Source organism: Cryptomeria japonica, chromosome 11 (genome assembly GCF_030272615.1).
Source record: "Cryptomeria japonica chromosome 11, Sugi_1.0, whole genome shotgun sequence".
Taxonomy (NCBI): domain Eukaryota; kingdom Viridiplantae; phylum Streptophyta; class Pinopsida; order Cupressales; family Cupressaceae; genus Cryptomeria; species Cryptomeria japonica.
The window spans coordinates 436,080,836-436,102,460 of NC_081415.1; the positions used below are offsets into that span (position 1 = coordinate 436,080,836).

The 21,625-nt window shown below is 35.2% G+C and overlaps 1 protein-coding gene across 1 annotated transcript in view; it reads left to right on the top strand.

The window, feature by feature from the left end:
• Positions 1-2,154: 2,154 nt before the first annotated feature.
• Positions 2,155-21,625, top strand: part of LOC131079291 (uncharacterized) — a 29,057-nt gene continuing 9,586 nt past the window's right edge. Inside the window, exons 1-6 of the mRNA XM_058017203.1 lie at positions 2,155-2,230; positions 2,330-2,480; positions 4,290-4,364; positions 4,512-4,634; positions 4,835-5,229; positions 5,341-6,089. Coding sequence (XP_057873186.1) covers positions 2,155-2,230; positions 2,330-2,480; positions 4,290-4,364; positions 4,512-4,634; positions 4,835-5,229; positions 5,341-6,089 — 1,569 coding nt within the window. The remainder of the gene's footprint in view (positions 2,231-2,329; positions 2,481-4,289; positions 4,365-4,511; positions 4,635-4,834; positions 5,230-5,340; positions 6,090-21,625) is intronic.

The following is a 21,625-nucleotide window of genomic DNA, read 5'->3' on the forward strand; positions in this document are numbered from 1 at the left end:
CAATTGTTACTCTAAATTCATTCATTATGAGTATCATTCTAAGTTTGTTCATTATGAGTATCATTATGAGTTCGTTCATTGCAAGTATCATTCTGCGTTTGTTCATTGTGAGTATCATTCCAAGTTTGTTCATTACGAGTATTAATAGTGTCATTTTGAGTCTCGTTTATCCCTTCACTTATTTTTATCCTAGTGGTATCAAAATTACTTTGTAGCTTGGCACCTTGACGTACTAACATGAGAAAATATCTTTCCTTATCTGCTTCAAGGATCCTTTCCAAGAATATACTGAATTTTGGATCTTGTTGTGCTCCTTTGATTGTTTCTTCTGTTATTTCTTTGTTGTCATCATTGTTGTGAGTAGTGGATCCAAATTGGTGATAGAAAGGATTCTCTTCATCCATTGTAGATGTTTGCCCTTGTTTTTGTTGTTTCAGCCTCCTCTAATTTCTGGTCAAAACTAGCATACAAATGATCTAATTGTTTCGAAAGGTTTGATTTCTCAAAAACACTTCTCAGTAAATAATAACGCAAATATTTGTTGCATAACACATGTTCTCAAAGGTTCTTCCTCAAATTCTTTTCCTCTACCACACAAATAATTTCGATTGTGATGTAAAAATATGCGATGTTTCAACAAGATTTTTTGATTTATGTAAAAATTTCCTCCTTTTTAAGATTGCCTTGTGACTAAGTTTCTTCTTTTTCAAGGTTGCCTTGTGACTAAGTTTCTCCTTTTTCAAGTGATATAAAATGGTCATCAAGTATTTGAAAATTTACAAGTTTTTTTATCATGGTTTTAAGTGCAAAGTTTGTTATGATATGACCAAGTCTAATAGGAAAGTGTTGGTATTTGATCATTTGAACTAAACTGGTAATGTGTGTTAACTTGATGAAATCAATTTATGTTTGTTGATTATAGAGATTAAATTTATGTATGATGATTATTTTGTATGTTGTCATTGATGGCAACTATTTTTTTTTGTCATCTAAGTCCTATAGTGCAACCAACAAGGCTTAACCGATTAGTAGAGACAATTTTTATCTGAACTAGTAATTAGGACTTCAACCAGTAAAATACTGACAGTGTTACATTCCGACGACCAGTACATGAAAATCATGAAGAATGAGATGATGCGGTTTGCAACAACATTGAAGACTATCAGATGAAGATATGTTTGTGACTGCATTTGTTATTTCAATCAGGTGAACAAGATTTATTTGACTGAACAAATTAATTGATGAAGACTTAACCGGTAGTGATGATAATCACTCATATACGTAAAACGACACAAAATTAGATTTGTTATGTCGATGGCCAACATAACTAAAGCGTACAATGCAAGATTGTCTAGATGCATTGAACCTATGAAATTGTAACAAGGCTCTAGCCGACCTTATGATGATTTTAAATGTGTGATGAGGTATGAAAGGACATATGTGTATGAGCTTGAAAGTGAGAAAGATCATTAGCGAATTTTGTATTTCTGATAGTGCGATGATCAGAGGAGTTGAGAGATGAAGTCTATGTGATGTTGTAATGTTCTGAAGTGGATCTTATCAGACACTGAAGGTGTTATACTAAGATCACTTGTACTTGTTGTCTCTCTAACAGTTGCAGCAAGAAAATCCTCTTACAAGGTCACTCCTAAAAGGGTGCAGTCGGATCCTAACAGGTCCGATCATTAAATCCTCTAACCAGGTGACACATTAACTTGTGTTTACAAATCTCAGTAACTTGGGTAGCTCCTAACAGTTCTGGTCCTCACAGGCCTTTTTGTAAAGCTCTTAACTAGGCTTAGACACTCCTAACAGAGTGTGCCCCTAACTGGGTGTTGTAGACCTTAACCGGTCAGATCTCTATACTACAGATAGTGGATCTAACTCCCACTGTGGTTTTTCCCATTTGGGTTTTCCATGTATAAAATCTTGTGTCAAGTGGTTTATGATTTATGTGGTGATTGCATACTTGGTATTATTTCTTACATGCCTATTGAGTTTTAAGTTGGTGAAATTGATAATCAGATTTGTATTGTTTTTACTTGCACTGATTCACAGCCCCTCTCAGTGCCTTATAAGCTCATCAATTGGTATCATATCCTAACTTCCTTAAGGCTTAACTACTTGGAAGAGATCTCTAATCCTAAGGAAAATATGGGTGAAGGAATGAGTTACAGAGAAATGGCTAAGGAACTTGCTGAAACCGAGGAAGAGCTAGAAACTTTAAGAGGTAAGTACAAGAAATCACTAGCTAAAAGGAAATAATTGACCGAACAATTGTTGGAGATCTCTGACAATAGTTCTTCATATGAGGCAAACATTGATGTAGTGGATGAAGAAGTGGAGAAGCTGAATGGTGAGAAGACTAACCTGAGAAGAGAGTTGGAAGCACTTACTATTTGGATGAGTGAGGAACTTGAAGCTAGAAGAAAGGCTGAAGATCAAATCCAAGATAAAGAGCATGAAATCTTTAAGATCAAGTAGGAGAATGCAACCTTGTATGAACCTTGGCAAGAGGATAAAAAAGAAAAAGAAGCATTACAATCAGATCTTGAAATGGAAATGTCTCTTAGAGAGACCCTCATGAAATTAAATGAAGATCTTACAAAGGAACTTGCTGAGGCCAATGAGAAGCTTGATAAATTCAACAAGAGTTTCTCAATGCTGGATGAACAAATCCAATCTCAGAGGATGAAAGGTGATACATCTGGGTTAGGATACAATACATTTGAGAAGGGTGAACCTTCTGGTACCAAGAGCAACATGCATGATGGTAAAACAATTCCTAAGGCTCAGAAGCCTACCGGTAAGAAAGCTTACAAACCTGTTTGTTTTAACTATGATAAACCAGGACATGCTGCTAATGTTTGTAGAAGCAAATCTGATGATATTACTAGTTATAGACCTAATGCTAGATATGTGCCTACAAAAATTTGAAGGTTATTGTTATACATGCAACATGTATGGGCATAGATCTATTGAATGTAGGTATGGAGATAATTATCCAACACCTCATATGAATCCAAGAACTGATGGTGATTGGAAAAGAAATTTCACTGACTGGAGAAGCACAAATTGGCAAAGATCCTATGTTAACCGATCTAGTCCTTTTGAGATGGAGAAGAGAGTCATTGTGATTTTTTCAATCTGCAACAATTTTGGACATGTAGCAATGAACTACAGAAGAACATGTAGATGTAATGCAGGACTGTAAAGAGCATCTAGAATGGCATGTTATCATTGTAACAAACCGAGACACATTGCCAAGTTTTGTAGAACATAGAAGAACCAATCGGTGAATAATCCTGCAGACCAGAAAGGAAAGCAAATAGTTGATATCGAAGAAATCAGAGCTGAGATGAATAGAACCTGGAAGAAGATGAGTGATGACAAACCATTCGAGGAATCAAATTCTTCACCTAATCTGGAGAATCCATCGCTGATAAACTAAGTTGTTTTTACAACTTGGGGTGAGCTTATTGTCAAATCTTGAGATGAACCCTTGGATGATGTACTGTAAGTTAAATTTGCATATTCTGATGCATTTTGATGTTTTGATGTGTTTTTGGATCATAACCAGTAAATATCATTGAGTTTTTACAACCGGTAATATGCTTAAGAGTATTTTAAGGTGTTTTAGGGTTTTGTCGGTTAAAGCATTTAATGCAGCAATTTGAAAGCAAATAAAAGGAACTTTTTGAATTTCATTTGACACATTGTGATCTTGAGAGAATTTGGCGAGCAAGCATATCAAAGAAAAGGTTGTGCTAGAAGCATTCAAACCATTTACCAGCAATCTGAAGTGATCGGAGTGAAGTTTGAATCGGTGATCGAGTATTGAAAGTTTTTTATGGTTGGAAACCCTAGTACCAAAGCACAAAAGGTATTTATCTGATAAATCCCATTCTGTGCTTGGTGATTTGCATATTTGAAATGGATACACCTCACCTTGTTGATGTGTCTGAGAGGGCAAGACCAGAATTTAAAAGACATCCATATAAGTATGAAGAAACAGACCCTATCGGTGCCCTATCCGGTGTACCAAATGGAGTTTTACATGTAGAAGATGTAAGATCCTTTTATCATTGAAAACTTGAGGACATGGGTGTGATTGCTATTTATAATTAGTACAAATATTTATGTGATGAGAAAGGGATACTAAAAGAATAGTTTAAAAGCATCTTTGACAAAGGGTTTCATCATGCAATCAATTTTATTGATGATTTTACTAATGAGTTAGTAAGATTTGTTTTAAGTTGGATTCATGATCAATTCATGTGGCTGGATAGACCTCATAAGATAACAAAGGAAGCAATCCATGCAGTAACTGGATTCTATTCAACTGGTGAAGTGCCATTACTGAGGTAAGTACCTAAAAATTATGTTGAGAAGATAACAAGATCTAGATGGGATAGAAGAGCCATGACTTTGAATGATATTAATGATCCTACATTTAAATTTGCATCAATGGTAATTGGTTATAGAATATTCTATTAAAGTAAAATGAATAGTATACTGAAAGCAACAATAAACACTGCATACCAAATGGTAAAGGAGAATGTGGACTGTGATCTTGAAGGGGCATTAAGGAGCCAATTAATGGCAAATCTAGAAGCTGTGAAGAAGGACAAGAAGTTGAGATTTAAATTTGGACAACTAATTTTGGGATTGTTTTTCTATTTTCAAAACTTTTTCTCCGGTATTGGAGATGTTCAATGGATAATCCATTCCCTTTCCCTACTATATATGAAGAACAATATTAGGATGTTGAAAGAAAAGTTTGATGATATATCATGGGGTTATTTCAAGAAATTTCATAAAAAATACATGCTAGAGAACGCATACCAACAAAAGTAGTCAAACGATATGAGAATTCCATTTATTTTATGGTAGACATGGATACATGCATGATAGAGGTTGTGATTCCCAGGACCACATGGATACTGCCCATAGGATATGAAGTAGACAAAGATCTACTCATTGCTTATGCTGATCATTTTCTAGATCAATTGGTCGATACCTCCACTGAAAGGTTTGGAAAATTTAAGGAGAAACTACTTCAAGTACACTTTGAATTGCAGCGAATAGTAATAGAAAAGAAAATGAGGAAAGAGGTGGAGGCCTATGCTAAACATGTCGAATTCACTAAGGAACAGATAGCAGCAGCAAGAGCCAAACATGAGGCCGAACAAAGTGGGACTTCTAGTGGACCAATCGGTACCTCCACTGGTAAGACAAGAGCAACCAAAGCAACATAAAAGAAGAAGGTAGAAGATATAAAGGTAAATCCAGTTGAATACCAAAGAGGTAAACCCTCTCAAATACAATTTTAGAGGAAAGGTAAACTTGTTGAACCTCTTGTTGTGCCTGCCCAAACTGATATAAGAAAGAAGGAAAAGGCTCATAAACCGGTGACAGATGTAGAGGAGATAGAATCAAAAGAAGATAAGAGAGCACTAAGGGCAAGTGATAAGAAGCAGAAGACTACTGGTAAAGGTAAAGCATCTAAAAAACTATTTACCTTAGAAGATTATTTTAGTAGAATGCTTCGAATAATTAAGGAATATGGGATATACAAAGGTTTGAATACATTGTTTGTTCATTTATCTGAAAGTCAACAAAGGGAGATTGAAGATGCAGTTGTCTTTAGTATGAATAAATATAGTACATCCCTCATTGAGTTGCAAGGGGAGATTCCAGATTCTTTATATAATTTGATTGATGCAAGGTGGCAAGCGACAATCAGCCTAAATAAGGAATTTATTAATTATACACTTGAACACTTGCAACTGAAAGCAACTGAAGAGGAAATTGAACAGATAAAGGTTAATACAAAAGCATTGTTTAGATCAATGAAAAGATTAACAAGAATTATTATTAGAGAGACCGAATCAGTTCAAAAGGAGACTGATATTTTAATGAAAAATGCTTTAAGTCTCATCCCTGATGAAGAAGAGGACAAAGATGAAGAAATTGAGGATGATACCCCTGTAAAGCCAAAGTATAAAGAACTTCCTGAAGGAGTAATGATCATAGATTTTGAACCAGACAACAAGTATATGCAAGATGATCATATTGATACTGAACAGGTAGATATACCAGATGATGATACTATTGGCATAACTAATGGTGTTGGCACAACTAGTTCATCAGTTAGTATTGTCATTGATGATTAACACATCGGTGAATAAGGCCAAGCTCATAGGCAAAAAGGTGTGGTAAACCCCAATGGTTTACTCATGGATGCAAACAATATGGAGGATTCAGTGCTTCCCAAATATGAATTATTAGCACACTTAAGAAGTGTGTTGGTAGAAGACTAATTGATTGAAGGATAAATAGAGTAGCTGACCAATCAGTCAATCAGTGTAGCTAGGAATTCGGAAATCATCACAAACATTATAAAAATACTAATCATTAGCTCAATCATGAAAGCTCATTGCAATGATCTATCCTAATTACATCCAATAGAGACATAAAGATAAAACATTCAAAAAGATAAATACTATGCAAACCATATGTGGATATGAATGCTTCCTTCATGCGGCTCCATTGTTCTTCTTTCCTCTTCAAATAGTTTGGTTGTGGATCTCACCTACAAGTGCACATACATGATTGAAAGCAAGTAGGTAAGAAAATTGCTCAAAAGTACTCGAAGCGTGATTGATTAGAAATTCGATAATTTGATTAGGGGATTTGATTGAAGAAATTCATCCAATTTATAGAAGAATTGGAGAGATGACAAGATTAGCATGATTCAATTCAAATGGAAATTGCAAATCAATTATGTCAATTATGACAAATTATGACAAATTATGCACTTTCTATGCAAAATTTGTTGATTGATAATTTATGACAAATTATGACAACTTCTATGTCAAAAATTGATTGATTGTCAATTATGACAAAATTATGACAAATTGACATGTCATTTCTATGAATTTAGGAGAGAAATAGGAGGAAATTGAAATTAGGAATTAGAAAATTAGGAAATTAGAGAATTAAGAATTTAGGAATTAAGAAATTGATGGAAATTAGAAATTAGGTAAATTAATTAATAATTTGTCATTTATTAATTAATTCACAAAGAGGAATAATTAGCCAATTAAATGAACATTTAATTGTGACAAGAAAACTTAGGATAAATAAATGATTTATTAATCCTAAAGGAGGAAATGACACACAAGGTTAAATGATTAAATCATGAAACCCTAGAAGATGAATTAGCAATGCGAGAATGACAATTAGGTCTTGATTGAAGATAATTGATATCGATCATGATTTTGAATTGATAAATGACCAATGTGATAAATGATTTAATTGAGAAAAAGTGCCAATTGACGAGGAACAATGACAAATTGATCCAAATTGACATAATTGAGACAAACAACGATCAATGACAAATCGACTGCAAAATGACAAAATTGACAAGAGGACAAGGATCGATGACAAAATAGATTGCAAAATGACAAGGTTGAAAATGACCACGAACGATGACAAATCGATCACAAAATGATAAGAATTGATGACAAAATAGATTGCAAGATGACAAGATTGAAAAGAGGACAACGATTGATGACAAATTGATCACAAGATTGACAGGAGGACAAAACCCTAATTAGGATTGACGATGTCCAAAATGATGACAAATAAGCACGCACATTGATGCAATAGGATAAGATCGATCAAAATCATGACTGGATAGTGTTGTCGACAAGACCAAATTTGAGAGTGAGATAAATGAAGAATGTAGAAGAATGACTCGATGCTCAAAAATGATAAAGACCAAGTGTGAAACATAGGAGAAATGTTAATGCGACGCAAAAACCTAAAATGAGGCAATGCGCAAATGTTAAAGTATGATTTCGCAAGCGTTGACCATTTTTAGGTTTCTACAATTAGCACACTTAAGAAGTGTGTTGGTAGAAGACTAATTGATTGAAGGATAAATAGAGTAGCTGACCAATCAGTCAAGCACCCAATAGGTGTTGAGATCAATTTCTTAAAATTGGCAGTTGAAATCGTGATGCGGTCACAAGAGGTGACTCAAATTGTAGTTTAGTAGTCTCATGCACGACCGAAACACTCGGGACAGACAGGTGATCAATCTGATTGATGATCAATGACCAGTGGCAAAAGATGAAGAGTTACACCGATGAACTGGTGATACAGGTTGAAGGATGATATCCACTAAGAATCTTGGAGCAGTGACCGGTAAGTTGGATGCGATGACCAAATTTGAGTCAGTCAGGATGAGATATCATCAGACAAACTGCTAGTGAAGTCTACAATAGTTAACAACTAGTTATGGTGAGATTTGCATGGATTTTCCAGTTCACATTAAAAGGGCAGAACACGACCCAGAGGTTGGTGAAATTATGAGTTGCGGTGGCAGATAAGGATGAGTTGCTGGTGAGAATGATGGAGAGCATGCAAAGAAAGTGCGAGAAGATTTAGGAAGAATTAAATTTCAAATCTACCAAGTGTTAGGTGTTAACTCATTTAGAAATCAACAGGTATGTGTTGGCAAAATAGGGTATAAAGGTTTCTGGCAAAAACCAAAATGTTTGATCATAAAAATTACAAAGTGCAATTTTGAAGAGAGGTGATCCAGCAAGGTGAGAAGAGGGCAGAATTTCTAAGTGAATAGCAGAGTGGTGAAGAGAGTGTGCAGATATTGGATAGTGTGAAGAGTAGAGAAAGAATGTAGAGCACCAGTAGAGTGCAGAGTAGGTGTAAAGAAGAGCACCAGTAGAGTGTAGAGCAAGTGTAATTGATGGTTAAACCAAAGAGCTTCAATTGGATCTGATTAAGCTAAGAGTAGCTATTATATCAGATCATTTTCTCTGCTATTTTCTAGTAACTACAACATCAAAATCTCTTAATCGGGTGGACTTTAACATGTCCCTTTGTAAAATCCCTTAATTGGGTGACATCTTATTTGATGATCCTAAGTGTTACTACTTATCAAGTTGCCAATAGTTTTATGTTCAAAGTTATTCTATATACTCTAGTCGGTTATCTCTACCGAAATATTCAGTCGGTATGCACAGTCCAGTCGGTTATAGAAGAAAGTAGTCATAGAGCCTAGTATGCACCGAGTTGTCTACCGAGTATCATTCCATGTCTACCGAGCAACAATAATGATATACCAAGTTGATATACACCGAGTGAAATGTGTTACCAGATTCATTGAACTTGGACATACATATGGAAATGTGTTACAAGATCAAGGAGCATAGAACCATTATCACATTGGAAATTGCACTTAAAGATTGTGTATGATTTTGAGGTCATCTAACCAATGAAATATTTTGCATGGTTATTCATTCAATAAAACATTTTTGTAAGATCAAAGCAATGAATGGATCACCGTCATAAGAGATCTATTTATACAACATGGATTAAGATCACACATATACATGTAGCATGACAAAAAGGAAGATATAGAAATATATGAAGCAAGACATGTGAAAGCACTAAGTGTTATGACCGTTACAGAGACACAAAGGTCACCGAGAAGGATTTCAGAGAACAGTCACAGAACAAAGTAAACAGAAGGGTTTACTGAGTTACTATATGGGTTACCGAGGTATGCTATAAGCAAGGTAATCTTATTCTGAGCACATAGAATCTGCTATAACATTCTAGATGTAAAGTTGCAGATATTTGTAATGATTTTATTGTAATATTTTGAAGTTGTAAGAGAAACATTTAACAGGGTAAAAGACTCTAATCAAGTCTATAAATTGTAAAGCCTCTAACCAGGTGCAACATTTAGATTAAGTGTTATAAGATCCTTTAGCAAGGTATATCTAACAGATCTTGATACTCCTAACAAGGTAAGCTATCAGAAATAGCTAAACATGTATCTCTAACCGAGCAACCTTTATTATTGCAATAGTGAAGTTGTGGGTGCCATCCCCACCATAGTTTTTCTCTCTAAGCAAGAGTTTCCGCATAACCAAAATATATGTGTTATGGAGTGAATCATGTATGATTGTTATTTATTTGTTTTAGAATTATATTATGTTACTGCACTATTCAGTTTATGTATAACAGTAAATATAGTGTTAAGAAAAAGATTTGAAGTACTGATTCACCCCTTCCCTCTCAGTACATTAGCTTTCCATATTGGGCCTAACAATTGGTATCAGAGCCTCAATCTTGGAAAAGGGTTTAACTGCCTAAAGAGAAATATCTTATCAATGGAAGGCTATAAACAATCTCGGAGGATTGTGTATCTACAAGAAGAGCTAGATCATGCTAATCAAGTGATTGTAGACATGCAAAGGCAAATGCAAAAATCTCTGAAAGTGAGGAGAAGATTATCTGATGATTTGTGGGACTCTCAAGAGTTAGTGGAACAAATTGAGACATCATCTAAGAAGAGTATATCTGAAGAGACTGAAGAAATGGTTGGAGTATTGAAAGAAAAGAACAAAGCACTGGCTGATCAAGTAAAAGCAATGAAAAGAGAACATGAACATTTCAGCATACAGATGACTAAAAATCTTGATGCATTGAGGACAGCCGAGGATAAAGTAAGAGATCTAGAAAGAGAGAAACAACAACTTGAAGTCTTAGTATTTGATAAGAATGACAAAATCACAAGGTTGACTAGAATTCAACAAAACTTGTCAGATCAACTAGGTTATGCACATCATGAAGCAAATCTGAAAGATGGTGAGAATCAAGCATTGAAACTTGAAGTATCAAGGTTGACCAATGAACTTGAAACAAAGAAGAAATCCAAAGAAACACTGAAGAAGAGTTATGAAGCATCAAAGATGTTGGATGAGCAACTGAATACAAGAAGACCCAACAAAGATGCAGGACTCGGTTATAAAGGAAAAGACTCTACCGAGAAGGGAATCCATACTACCGAGAGAGGAGAATCATCAAAGCAAGGTGGAATCAAGAAGAACATCAAAAGAAAGAAGCCTATTTGCAACTACTATGGAAATCAAGGTCACACTACCAACATGTGCCAAATCAGAAAAGGTAAGCAACCGAATGTCACTAAGTCCAATGGTTATTGTTACATTTGCAATAAATATGGTCACACATCTAATCAATGTAGGACAAAGTCTGTTAACAATTATCAGAAGGCAAAATTCAAAGGGTTTTGTAAAAACTGCAATAGATATGGACATAGTACCAAGAAGTGTTGGTATAAGCAAAAGAACGATATGTGGTATGCACACCGATCAAATACTAGAAGCTACCGAACCCACAGAGGTCTTAACCGACAATATGCTACAGTACCATGGGATTACAATACAAGGATATGGTGTGAATGTTGTGGAAGATATGGACATATAAGTGCCAACTGCTTTATAAGGTTTGGAATGAACAACCGAAGATCATGGAGAAATCCTGGTATGGCATGTTTTCATTGTCACAAAGTTGGACACTTAGTTGGAGATTGCACAGATCAACCTAGAAAAGACACTGAGGAAATAAAAGAAAAATTACAGATGATTTGGAAAAAGAAGGAAATTGTGTCAAATGAAGAAAGCACCTTACCTACCGAGTTAGGTGCACCTATTCCAAATTAATCGGTAAAGGTATGAAGGGACTGCATTCTCTCAAGGATAAATCTTAACAGTTCCTATTTTATTATGTACTTAATTCAAAATCTGCATAGTTAAGATGTAGTAGTAAGTTTGAAATTCTATCAAGTCTTTTAAAGCACTATATAGGAAACCTGTCAAGTCGGTGAATACAGGAAACCTGTCAAGTTGGTAAATGAAGGAAGTTTGGTTACTCGGTTAAAGCGCAAAAAAAAGGGAAGAAAGTTTAGTGGAACCGAGTGCATTTAATGTTTTTGACCTAACCTGCATGGAGCCTGATAAGGTATATTGTGTACTTAAAGCATTTACGCGGTCATTTTCACTTACCAAGTTTTTGAGAGAGTAGAGAAAAGCAAATTAAAGGCAATCAAACCTTCTACAAAGCAAAATTCTGTTGGCAATATAACAAGGATATTGAGAAGGTTGTTGATGATTATGAACATAACTGATTAAAGATGTTTTACTCTTTTGATATTATTATTTTGTCATTGATGTCAAGAAATTGATTTTCTAATTTAGTATGATGTTGCCATATCTTAAGAAATATGATATGAAGATTATAAAGAAGTTGGTAAAGACACAGGAAATAATATGATGAATAAAGGGATAAGTTATTCAATGGGCAACTCTAGCGAGTCAGACAATGATGAGATCTTGATGTTTTAGATTGTTTTAACATCATACATATGTTGTAAAATGTAAAGGTTAATACTACACTATGTTATCAGCCAAAGAACCTAGTCGTTAAACCCTAACGAACCTAGTCGGTAAACCCTAAGGTTATCGCGATCAGTTAATGAAGACAAAATGTCTACCGAGTAAAGTTTAGTATTCACCGAGTTGTAACCGAGCTATAACATAATGCATTAAATGGTTACATGTGATATTTAATGAAAGAAGTTGATGAGCTAGAGCGGATCAATGATTGGAAAGTCGTGGAAGAAGTTTGTTAACAAATCTAAGGCAATGGAAAGTCGGCAAGAAGATCTATAGCTCAGATTGAACCGCATTACCCTAACACAAGTTCCAAGATGAATGTGCAAGTTCCAAGGCAGGGTAAAACATTTTTTAGATCGTAAGTTACAATGAACCTGGATAAGATTGAAGATCTGATGGCTATGATTGATCATGGGAAATGTGATCAAGGAGATTAAGCAGTTAGATGATTGTTTATAAATAGGAATCTGTTGATAAACAATGTATGCGGGCAAGTGTATGCATAGGGATGCTACATAGTGATCACCGAGCACAAAAGCTTGAAGACCTGTTGGAATAACAGAGTATTGATGCCCAACAAATAGACAAGAATAGTTCTATGTCTAGATTGTGTTGAACAAATAAGAATCTGCTTTAGCATTTTAGATGTAAAGTTGCAGATAGATTGTATTACTGTTAGCTTGTGAAAGTAACAGGAAATCTCTTAACCGAGTGGACTTAACAGTCTTATAAGTAAATCCTCTAACAAGGTGACATTCTAAATGAGTGTTTGAGATCCTGACAAGGCCACTTCTAACAAAGTGAATATCCTAACAGATTTGAGGGAAATCCCTTAACCGGGTCACATCTACTAATGTGTTGTGTAATCTTTAACAGGATTGGCTTTTAACCGAGCATACTCTAGAAGAGTATATTTCTTAGTGGGTCCAGAATCCCACAGTGGTTTTTCCCTATTTGGGTTTCCATGTTAAATCTGGTGTTATGAGGTTTATATTGTTCATATGCTTTTGAGTTTGCATGTTTGATAGTTTTTATTCTATGACTGATATATGTTACCAAGGTTGAATTTGATGTTTTCATTGATGATTAAGTTTGTATGATTCACCCCCCCCCTCTCATCTTGTTGGCTATTGGATCTGTACTTATATTAAGTATTATAACTATCAATTGGTATCAGAGCTTTGGACTTCGAAAGGGAAGTTTAAAGGCACTTGAGTTAAAGATCCAAAGATGTATAAGAGGGATGCACCTAAGCTGAATAAGTCAAGTTTCTCTACATGGCAGAAAAGGATGAAGCTACATCTATTAGGAGTTGGATAATATACTATATACTATTTGGAGAATGATTTTGTTGCACCGAGCACCTATCCATTGACTATGGAAGAGATAAAGGCAAAGCAAGAACACATTCAAGCAATGATTGAAATAACATCTGCATTGATCGATTCTAAGTTTAATGATCTAGAAGGCTGCAATGATGCTAAGGTTATGTGGACTAAGCTCATATCTGTATATGGAGGAGATGAACATGTTCAAAGAGCAAAAGTTGATAGTTTAAGAGGACAACTTGAATCTATGAGGATGAATGAAGGTGAGAACATAACCCAGTACAGTATAAGTACTCTGAAGGAGATCATAGTGGAGCAAGTGAAGGATTTCAGAAGAACATGGAGGAGGCACACAAACTGTATGAAGAAATCAGAAAGCAAGAAGAGTTTGAAGCACTATTGGCCAAAAGGTTACCAAGAGGCAAAGGTAAGTATAAGGGAAAACTACCCTTGAAATGTTTCAATTGTGATAAGATTGGACATATGGCTTCTAACTGTCCTGACAAAGATTTCATTGAAAAGAGAGATTACCGAGATGATAGACAGAAAGATAATCATTACAGAGGTCACCGAGACTTCAGAAGAAGAGATAGAAAGACCTGCTTAATTGCTGATGAGGAATCTGAAGATGATAAATCATATGAGACTGATACAGAGGAAGTTGTTTATGTGGCTATCAAGGATGGATCAGATGAAGAAAGGTATGAAGAAAAAGCCCTAATATCTCACATAAACACTAATGATTCTTGGATTATAGATAGTGGATGCTCACATCATATGACAGGAGATAAACACAAGTTTGTTATGTTAGAAGATTATGATGGAGGCTATGTTAGATTTGGTAATGATGCACCATGTCCGGTAAGAGGTAAAGGATCCATAACACTTCTTGATAAAGCAAGATGAAATGATGTTTATTGGGTTGAAGGTTTGAAATATAATTTGTTGAGTGTAGCACAACTAAACAACACAGGTTACCAAATAGAATTTTAGAAAGGAATTGTCAAAGTTCATGACAAGAATGGAAAATTAGTTGCTACTAGGACACAAACAAAAGGTAATACATTTCACCTTGACTCAACTCACAATAAGTGTTTGCATGCAAAGATTGATAACACCTGGTTATGGCATAAAAGGTTTTGTCATGTTAATTTTGATAATCTGATCAAGATAAGTAAGAAGCACAGAGTAAGAGGTCTACCGAGTCTTGAAAAACCTGAGAATGCTATGTGCCGAGGATGCCAAATGGGCAAGATGACAAGATACAACTTTACAAGTCAGTCCTACACTTCTAAGGGAATTTTAGATCTTGTACACACTGATCTTTGTGGTCCTATGAAAGTTCAAAGTTATTATAGTGAAAAGTATTTCATATTATTTGTGGATGATTATTCAAGGATGATGTCAGTAATGTTTTTAAAAGAAAAATCAGAAGCTTTTCAAATGTTTAAGTGGTATAAGGCTAGAGTTGAAAATGAAATAGGAAGACAACTGAAATGTCTTAGATTAGATAGAGGAGGAGAGTTTACATCTGATGAGTTCAACCTATTTTGCAATGATCATGGTATTAAAAGACAAGTCTCTGCACCGAGGACTCCACAGCAGAATGGAATAGCTAAAAGAAGAAACAAATCTATTGTGGATTGTGCTAGAACACTGATGATTGAGAAAAAGGTTCCACAAACATTTTGGAGAGAAGCAATAAGCACAGCTATTTACACCTTGAACCGAGTTCAATTGAAGAAAGGTACTTTGAAGACACCTTATGAAATCTGGTATGGCAAGAAACCTAACGTAAGTTATTTTAAGATCTTTGGAAGCAAATGCTATGTTCATAAAGATGATAGAAATGACAAGTTTGATCAGAAAAGTGAAGAAGGAACATTTCTAGGATATTCTTCTAGAAGAAAAGCATTTAAATGCCTAATCAAATCATCTAACAAAATAGTAGAAAGTGCAAATGTAAAAATTGATGAATTTGCAGAAAGAACTGATGACAAGAATTCCAAAGAACCAGAAGACTATGATGAATTTGTCTATGTGCAACCAAAAAGTCCTACTGAGATAACTATTGAAGGGAATGAGGAAGATATCCAGTTACCGAGTGATGAAGAGGATCATACAGAGCCTACCGAGCCTGTATTAGCCAAATATGTTAGAAGACATTATGCACCAAGTCAGATTATAGGAGATAAGGATGATCCAGTGATGACAAGGAACAAACTGAGATAGAACACAAGTTTGATATCTGAATTTGAACCAAGAATAGTAAAAGAGGCATTCAACATTGAAGATTGGATAAATGCTATGACTGAAGAGATTGATCAAATCAAGAAGAATGACACATGGACACTAGTCCCAAGACCTAAGGACAAAAATGTAATCGGTATAAAGTGGATCTTTAGAAACAAGCTAAATGAGAAAGGAGAGGTCCTTCGAAACAAAGCAAGAATGGTTTGCAAAGGTTATGCCCAAGAAGAAGGAATTGATTATGGTGAAACTTTTGCACCTGTTGCTAGACTTGAAGGAGTTAGAACATTGTTGGCATATGCTGCTTTCAAAAACTTCAAGGTATATCAAATGGATGTCAAATCTGCATTTCTGAATGGAATATTAGAAGAAGAAGTTTTCATTGAACAACCTGAAGGATTTGTTGAAGACAATAATAAAGATCAGGTATGTAAATTGAACAAAGCTTTATATGGTCTGAAACAAGCACCTAGAGCATGGTATGAAAGACTGCACTCTTATTTGATTAAGATTTGTTTTATAAGGACAAGTGAGAACAACAACATGTACATGAAGAATGATGAAAATGGAATACTAATCTCAGCCATATTTGTTGATGATATTATATTTTGTGGAAATGACTCTTTATGCAAGAACTTTGGTAATGAAATGAGCAAAGAATTTGAGATGTCATTAATCGGTGAGATAAAGTATTTTATAGGCTTACAGATACTGCAAATGAAAAATGAAATTTTCATTACTCAATCCAAATACATAAAGGAAATCTTGAAGAAATTTGGAATGGAGGATTCAAAGCCAGTAAGTACTCCTATGACTACAAACTGCAAACTATCAAAGAATGATGAATCTGCATCTGTTGATGAGACACTCTATCGATCCATGATTGGAAAACTACAATATGTTGTTCACAACAGGCTTGATATAACACATGTAGTAGGTATTGTTGCAAGATTCTCTGCAGATCCTAAGGAAATACACATGACAACAATCAAAAGAATTTTCAAATACTTGAAAGGCACTGAAGATTATGGCTTAGCATATCAGAAAGGAAATGATTTTGATTTGAAAGTCTATACTGATGCTGATTGGGCAGGCAACATTGATGATAGGAAAAGTACAAGTGGAGGTGCTTTCTTCTTAGGAGAAATACTAGTGAGTTGGCTTAGCAAGAAACAAGGATGTGTTTCTCAATCAATAGCCGAAGCTAAATATGTTGCTGCAGCACTAAATTGTACCAACATTGCATGGATTAAATAATTATTGGAAGGTATAAATGAGAAAGTTACCGAGCCAGTAACTATATTCTGTGACAATACCAGTGCCATTAATATTTCAAAGAACTCTGTTATGCACTCTAAGACAAAGCACATATCTATCAAATATCATTATCTTAGAGAAGACTCTCATGAAAAGAAAGTGGTGTTGGAATATGTTAACACAAAGGAACAAATAGCTGATATCTTCACCAAGCCACTACCAAATGACACTTTTGAATATCTCAGAAGTAAGTTAGGGGTCCTACCCCTATCTCTTACTCACTGACCAAGTTTGGTGAAAGCATCACTTTGATGAATCTATTGAATATCTTTTAGGGAGCTGATGCTGGAGTGATACACTTTAAGAATGCTTTTCTGAAAGTGTATTGGAACAATATTGGGATAATACAGAAAATGATATAGGGAACAGGAATTGTAAACAAATGCTCTGACCGAGACTCAGTTGATACACATCAACAGAAAATCACTTCTTACAGAAACAACTTATGTTTTAGTTCTTTTCTTTTTGGCATTGTTGTCAAAGGGGGAGAAGACTACCAAGAGGAGAAGATCTACCCAAGGAGGAGAAGACTACTAGGAGGAGAAGACCTGAGAAGATTGAAAGAAAACCAGAAGAGAAGTCTGATGTATGGGGGAGAGAATTTTAGCATTTCAGAATCACAGCAATCCGAATTCTTAACGGTCAAATCAACTGGTTTTGCCATCAATGCCAAAGGGGGAGATTGTTGGCAATATAACAAGGATATTGAGAAGGTTGTTGATGATTATGGACATAATTGATTAAAGATGTTTTACTCTCTTGATATTATTATTTTGTCATTGATGTCAAGAAATTGATTTTCTAATTCAGTATGATGTTGCCGTATCTTAAGAAATATGATATGAAGATTATAAAGAAGTCGGTAAAGACACAGAAAAGAATATGATGAATAAAGGGATAAGTTATTCAATGGGCAACTCTACCAAGTCAGACAATGATGAGATCTTGATGTTTTAGATTGTTTTAACATCATACATATGTTGTAAAATGTAAAGGTTAATACTACACTATGTTATCAGCCAAAGAACCTAGTCGATAAACCCTAAGGTTATCGCGGTCAGTTAATGAAGACAGAATGTCTACCGAGTAAAGTTTAGTATTCACCAAGTTGTAACCGAGCTATAACAAAATGCATTAAATGGTTACATGTGATATTTAATGAAAGAAGCTGATGAGTTGGAGTGGATCAATGATTGGTAAGCCGTGGAAGAAGTTTGTTAACAAATCTAAGGCAATGGAAAGTCGGCAAGAAGATCTACAGCTCAGATTGAACCACATTACCCTAACACAAGTTCCAAGATGAATGTGCAAGTTCTGAGGCAGGGTAAAACATTTTTTAGATCGTAAGATACAATGAACCTGGACAAGATTGAAGATCTGATGGCTATGATTGATCATGGGAAATGTGATCAAGGAGATTAAGTAGTTAGATGATTGTTTATAAATAGGAAACTGTTGATAAACAATGTATGCGGGCAAGTGTATGCACAGGGATGCTACATAGTGATCACCGAGCACAGAAGCTTGAAGACCTGTTGGAATAACAGAGTATTGATGCCCAGTAGATAGACAAGAATAGTTCTATGTCTAGATTGTGTTGAACAAATAAGAATCTGCTTTAGCATTTTAGATGTAAAGTTGCAGATAGATTGTATTACTGTTAGCTTGTGAAAGTAACAGGAAACCTCTTAACTGAGTGGACTTAACAGTCTTATAAGTAAATCCTCTAACAAGGTGACATCTTAAATGAGTGTTTGAAATCCTTTGACAAGGTCACTTCTAACAAAGTGAAGATCCTAACAGATCTAAGGGAAATCCCTTAACTGGGTCACATCTAGCAATGTGTTGTGTAATCTTTAATAGGATTTGCTTTTAACCGAGCATACTCTAGAAGAGTATATTTCTTAGTGGGTCCGAAATCCCATAGTGGTTTTTCCCTATTTGGGTTTCCACGTTAAATCTGGTGTTATGAGGTTTATATTGTTCATATGCTTTTGAGTTTGCATGTTTGACAGTTTTTATTCTATGATTGATATATGTTACCGAGGTTGAATTTGATGTTTTCATTGATGATTAAGTTTGTATGATTCACCCCCCCCCTCTCATCTTGTTTGCTATTGGATCTGTACTTATATTAAGTATCAGATCTATCAAATTCAAGGTATTTACATGAATCTCAACACATTGTTAAGCTAGTTTACCGATCTTATCAAGTTGTTATTATCTGCTAGGTGTGAAGCGTCTGTTGTTTGAAAATCCTCAAACCCTAAGGATCTTTTGTTAGTTTTTATCTGAAATCTACAAATGGCACCTAAGATCCAAGATCCCATCATTGTTAAGAATTTTGAAAATCCCTCACTAAAATACTCTTTAACTCCCAAAGTTGCATCTGAACCGGATGACAAAACCATATTTTCACTCATCCTAGATAGAGTGTTATTAGTCGAGGATGTGAGATTCTTCACCAAATGTTGTGTTGAAGAACTCGGTCGTGTTCAAATCAAAGACACATATGATAAATTGTGTACCGATGGTAAATTGGATAGCAAGTATGAGCACATTAAGATCAAGGGATTAACTGAAGCCCTAACCTATCCCCGTGTGTTCAAACCCCAGTGGGTCAAGTTTGTTCTGAGCAGAGTTCATGATGACTTCATGTGGCCAGAAGAGCAACTGTTTAAGATTACCAAGGAAATCATTCATCTGATTACCGGTTACCCTATTTATGATCATGCCCGAGCTCAAAAGATGATATCATAGAAGGAATTGATCAGTTTAATTGGAGTGGACTCAGATTGCAGAGGACTAGAATTGAACAATGTCATTGATGTAGAACTAAAATTTTCCATTAGAGTAATAGGTTACTGTTTCTTCCAATCGGCAAGGGAAAACAGTGTACCCTGTGTAGCAGTAGACCTAGCATACAAAATTGTGAAAAAGGGAATGAAAATTGATCTATGTGAGGTGTTGCTGAAAAACCTATTTGAGAATCTGAACACCATCAGGAAGCCGAAGAAGAACAACTTGGCTAATACACTAAAGTTTGGATCACTACTTGTATGCATGTTTTTCTATTTTGAAAAATTCTTTCCATCAGTAGGTAAAGTTGTTTGGGAACTACACCGACCAATCACCCATCAGATCAATGACTTCATCAAGAAGCTAGGTGATAATTTTAATGATATTATGGATGATTACTTCAGTAAGTTTCAAGAGAAAATGCATAATAGGTACCGGATTCCACCCAAGCTAGTGGAGAAATACAAAGATGACATATGTTTTGAAGTAGACACTGATTACTGTTATGTGAATGTTGTGGAACCAAGAACTCAATCTTTGTCACCTATGGGTTAAGAGATTGATTTTGACATCACACAACAACAAATTGATGCATTTCTTACATTGCCAAGGCATGCTACCGAGCTGAGGTATGGAACCTATGAAGAAGTGAAGGAAAAAGTAAAAATGAGCATTGTAGTACCCAAAGCTACAACAAAGGCAACAAAGATGATAAAGGCATTATCAGAGAAATTTGGAGAAGACTCTTCCTCCACACCTATCAAAGGCACTATAGCCATTACCAAAGTGGAATCTGAAGCCCAAGAGGTAGCTATAACACTGAGCACCGAATTGCCTAAGGGAAAAGTGTTGAAAAGATAGAAACAAGATACATCAAAGGCCTCACTGACTCCTCCAGCAAAGCGACCTAACACAAGAGCATCTGCAGCTTCACCGAGTAAGAAAACAAAGAGTGTTACTATTCCCAAGGTAACAAAAACATACAAGAAATCTACTCGGAGACTCATTTTGGCCAAAGAGTCTAGTGACACTGAATCTGAGGATGCAAGCAGATTTCAGATTGTCAAGAGCAAGAAGGTAAATGTACATAGTGTTGAAATTTTTTGTACTAATCTGAAGGAATATGGTGGATTTGGAGGATTCAGATATGTTAAGTATGAATCCAAAAATAATGATGAAAAGAGACAAATAGAAGAAGCTATCATTTGCACACTTTTAAAATTCCGATTGGTCCCATTAGAAGTCTCTAATTCTCTTCCAAAAGAATTATATGCACATATTGATAACAAGTGGCAATATGCCCTGGACTCGAAGAAACAAATTAGAGAAAGAAGTTTGGTACATCTCTTTCCAGACATGTTGGTAGTTGAAATAAAAGAACATCTGACAACCTACCACACAAAGTTCCTCGTCAAACAAAAAGCCTTAAAACTGATGAATGGTCTGTATATTGAAGTGGAAAATGAGACAAAAGAAAAGTGGCAGGAAATCTTTAAAATCAAGGATGCTGGTGAGCAAGCTATAGTTGAAATAGTTGATGTCACTGAGCAAGATCCTGAAGTTACCAAGCAAGACCTTACTGACACCATTCAAATAGATGAAGATATCATGGATACAGAGGCACTGGAATAGGAAATG